At 47.6% G+C, this 4,290-nt stretch overlaps 1 protein-coding gene across 1 annotated transcript; it reads left to right on the forward strand.

The window, feature by feature from the left end:
• Positions 1–3,126: 3,126 nt before the first annotated feature.
• On the forward strand, positions 3,127–4,047 carry LOC140715749 (N-formyl peptide receptor 3-like). The gene has a single exon (XM_073028120.1). The coding sequence runs from the start codon at positions 3,127–3,129 to the stop codon at positions 4,045–4,047; it is 921 nt and encodes a 306-aa protein (XP_072884221.1).
• Positions 4,048–4,290: the final 243 nt, after the last annotated feature.

Genomic DNA, 4,290 nt, shown 5'->3' on the forward strand with positions numbered 1-4,290 from the left:
AGTCTGTACGAAATGCTGGCACAGTGACAACGCGACTTTCTAACACTTATAAAGAAGGCTCCGATCGAAATAGGAAAACATGGCACACACCACCTGATATATTCCTTTTATTGTATTGTAAAAGTCAGGAACCAACAGACTCCGGCAACCGAATCTATCAGTACATCGACGTTAAGAGCCTGCCATTAAATGTAAGGAAGCATCTCTCGTCGAGAGAGCAAAACTCTCACTGCATCGTCTTTTCAGATATTACAGGTATCAGGCCCTTCTTGAAGATCCCTGTATACCGCTTCCACAATGGTCCACTTGGTGTTTGGTATAAGGTGGCGCAGGCTCTAAAACAACTAATCAGACACTCATAGCTTGAAACATGGAGTGCATATCCCTCTAAACTATCCAATCACACACTCCCAGGTTCAGGCAGAGAATTCATCTCCTATACACCGTCTAATCATTGATTGTCAAGTTCAGACACAGAGCGCAAGTTCACAGCATCCAATCACACACTTTCGTGGTTTGACACTGAGCGAAACATCCTCTACAATGACCTGTAACTGGCTCACTGGGCCCTTGTTAAAATGCAGACCTTTATTACTTTACAACGCAGAAGTTGCCACTTCTCAAACATAAAGGAAGCAGGTTGCTCTTTCTTGCTGCGTGGTTTCAATGTTATTTTCTGGTGTTCACCAACCTCCACAAACTGAGCTTTGTAGTTTTCTGACTTTCCAAAACTGTTTGTAGACTCGTCATGGCCTTAAACCCATTTCAAACATTGGGTGTGGAATACGTCAGCGTCTGGATTGACCTGCTTCAAAAGTGCCATCAAACCCATTTTCTACGTCTTTGCCGGTCACATCTTCCTCCAGGTGCGGATGCTTCAATTTCCACACAGTTCGCGAAATGTACGAGTTAGGTTTAGTAAGTTGTGGACTGCTATGCTGGTGAAATTGCATGGCCCTCGCCCTCACCTTCCCATCACTATGCGCAATCAAATTCTGAATGTAATCTTAGGCAAATTGCATCTTGATGAGATGTAAAACAAATTTCAGCGGTGTAATGTGTTAGAAATTCAACTTGTCACAGAACGTTCATTTGAAGGAAAATAAGTGCACGAGTTTGGAACGGTATGGAGCTCCCTTCACACTGTCTACCACATACAGTAGGAGTCAGGCACAGAGTGAAGCTCCATCCACACTGTCCATCACACACCATAGGGGTCAGGCACAAAACGAAGTTGCCTCCCTATTGTCCCAACTCTTGCTCTCTCCCTCTCTCTCTCCCTCCCTCTCTCTCTCTCTCTCTCTCTCTCTCTCTCTCTCTCTCTCTCTCTCACACAACACACACACACACACACACACACACACACACACACACACACACACACACACACACACACACACACACACACACATTCTATCCTGTCCCATCATAAACTCTTGGGGTCTGACACAGAGTGATGCTCTCTAGATTGTCCACTGCACACATGGACATGTTTAGACACAGAACGACATTTTCATAGCACAAACAAAATAAACTTCGCAAGTTCTTCATTAATTGTGGTTACTGCGAACATTGCGCCACACTTCCGTAAACTGAGCTGACTAGTCTTCCTGCCCATGATCTCTTAATTCCTACACGATCGGTATCTCAGCTACTGACGAGTCAGTCACCAGTCCGGAATTCTACGAGACGTGTGCTCAACTCCAGGACACATCGGCCTTTAACGATCTACCTGTAGCTGCGGACCAGCGTTCGTCACGGTGTACAAGCGTTTGTATTTCCTCTTTAAGCCCAGTTCTGTAGTCGCAGCGAATTAAGATGTGAGTTATACCGTCCCGAGCTGCTCACGGTGGCAAACCGAAGCTGAGACTCCGGGGAAGGTGAGCTGCAGCTCGACCGAAAGCAGGATGAATGTTGAGGAGGTGGGGTCCCGGGAGAGAATGCCATGAATGGGGTACCAAGGAACTGAAGGCACAGCAGAAGGTGGAGTGACCGACTGCGGAATGGGTCGGAAAGGGGCGCTCGGGATCTTTGAACTGAAAGGGGTTCATGTAGCAAAAGAAGAGTCTATCTGCTCCCCAGGCGGCCTCTACAGATAAGAGAAAATACTAAATTGGCAAATTGATTTACCGGCCAGACTCTGTGACCGCCTGTCAACTGGAGAGTCCGATTTTTTTTCTAATCTACTCGATACACCCGCCGTCTCCCCTAGCAGTCCGTTCCAGACACCCACGACTTTTATGTTAAATGTTACACCGCACAGTTACTATAAACATTCCCCCGTGCAAGTTTAATTGACATCCTTCAACATTCTGCCCTGGGCGAAGTCACTATCTACGTCCCCTATTTGTGCATCTCATCGTTTTATAAGCCTCCGTCCTCAGGCCCTTAAGCTGCAGATAAAACGAGAGCAATATTGCCAACTACTCCTTTAAACTGAAACCCTCTAATCCAATACAAATCATGGTGAGCTTCTCCTCCACCCTCTCGAATGCCTCCAGATCACTCCTGTAATGTACTGACCAGAACCGCAAACAGTACTCCAAGTAAACACTCGTGTATCCATTACACTGGTGTGACAAGTTCTCCTGACCCATTGTCTGAGGCGTTAAGTTAGGAAAGGCAAACATGCCATCTGCCTTCATCACTTCGCTATCTATTGTGCATGCACTTTTCTGGACCTAGGGACTTAGATTCCTTTTTACATCAGTGTTTCTAATTGTTATGCCATTAACTGCAGACTTTCCCCTTACATCTGACCTGACAAAGTGTAACATCTCAGACTTCCTCCTATTAAACCTGGCATTTCCCTGCTCACATCTGTAACTAATACATATCTTGCTCTATACATTAGACCCTCCTTTACGGTCCACAGTAGAACATTTTCTACTGGATGGAAACTCATCAATACGTCCACCTGCCATTTGGCACAAATGGTTACAGTGAGGGCTTTTAGGAGGGAATGTGATGTGGGAGCTTCGCGCTGTGAGTGTTTGTGTGTGTGTGGGGGGGGGGGCGGGGGTGGTGGTGTGGGCTGAGGAGGAATCCTAGTACTGACTCATTTTTCCTTCTTTCTTCACGCTCCCCATCCCCAAATTCCCTAAGTCTCTTAGCCTCACCACCAGGATGTTCAACTTTACCACGGCTTGTAACTACGCAAAGATCAATCACGATGACCATCTTACCTCGAAATGGACATTGATACCATACGCCATCACCTTCCTGCTCGGCGTTCCTGGCAACAGCGCTGTCATTTGGGTGACGGGCTTTAAGATGGAGAGGAACGTCCACACGATGAGTTTCTTGTACCTGGCTGTGGCAGACCTAACCTACTGCCTCAGCCTCCCCTTCTGGATGGTCAACGTCGCCCTACGAGGCAGCTGGCTCAGATATGACATTCTGTACATGTTGCCGCTCGTCTCCATCGTCTTCAACGGGTCCGTCAGCATCCTCATGTTGACGCTGATCAGCATCTTTCGTTGTCTGGCAGTCACTCGACCAATTTGGTTCCATCAACACAAGACACCGCGTTGGGTGTTAGCGGCCTTCTTCGGGATCTGCGGCTTCTGCATCCTCATCTGCGTGATTTTCCTGCTGTACAGAAAGATTGAACCATATTATGGGGACATGACCTGGGAAATGATGAGAGTCACTTGGTCGATCTTTATCTTCTTCGTCCCCGTTGTGATCATGACGGCTTGCTGTGCGTTTATTGGCTGGAGGCTGCACCGGAACGAGTTCACAAAGTACAGGAAGCCTTTCCGCATCACCATGACAGTGGTCGCCGCCTTTATAGCCTCCTGGCTCCCGCTTCACAGTTGCAGTTTCGCAATGTTCTTTTTTAATTATTGGGTTATGGATTGGAATGACATAGCCATGGCCATGGCTTCCTTAAACAGCGCACTCAACCCCTTTCTCTACTTCTTCTCAGGCCGCGACTTCCGCCGGGTGTTCAGTCGTTCAGTCGTCTCTTCGCTCCGTCTGGCCTTCCAAGAAGAGAATCCTGAAATGCAGAACGACACACCAAACCAAACAACTGCCCTGTGACGAGTTGCTGAGCGACCTCGTCACGGAGCATCATTCGAACTGCATGCCCTCAGGAGTCGGAGGTGGACTTTCTGCAGTAAGACGTTTCCACGGTGTCTGCCGTTCAACATGTTTGGAGAAAGCACTCAGTTTAACTGATAATCATGCAGCATTCTGGCGGATCCAGTCTTCACGTTCTCTAACCCCTCCACATCCTTCCAGTAATGGGCCACTCAGACTGCATAACTTGAGTTACCGAATCGG

The sequence above is a fragment of the Hemitrygon akajei genome, chromosome 24 (assembly GCF_048418815.1).
Source record: "Hemitrygon akajei chromosome 24, sHemAka1.3, whole genome shotgun sequence".
Lineage (NCBI taxonomy): Eukaryota > Metazoa > Chordata > Chondrichthyes > Myliobatiformes > Dasyatidae > Hemitrygon > Hemitrygon akajei.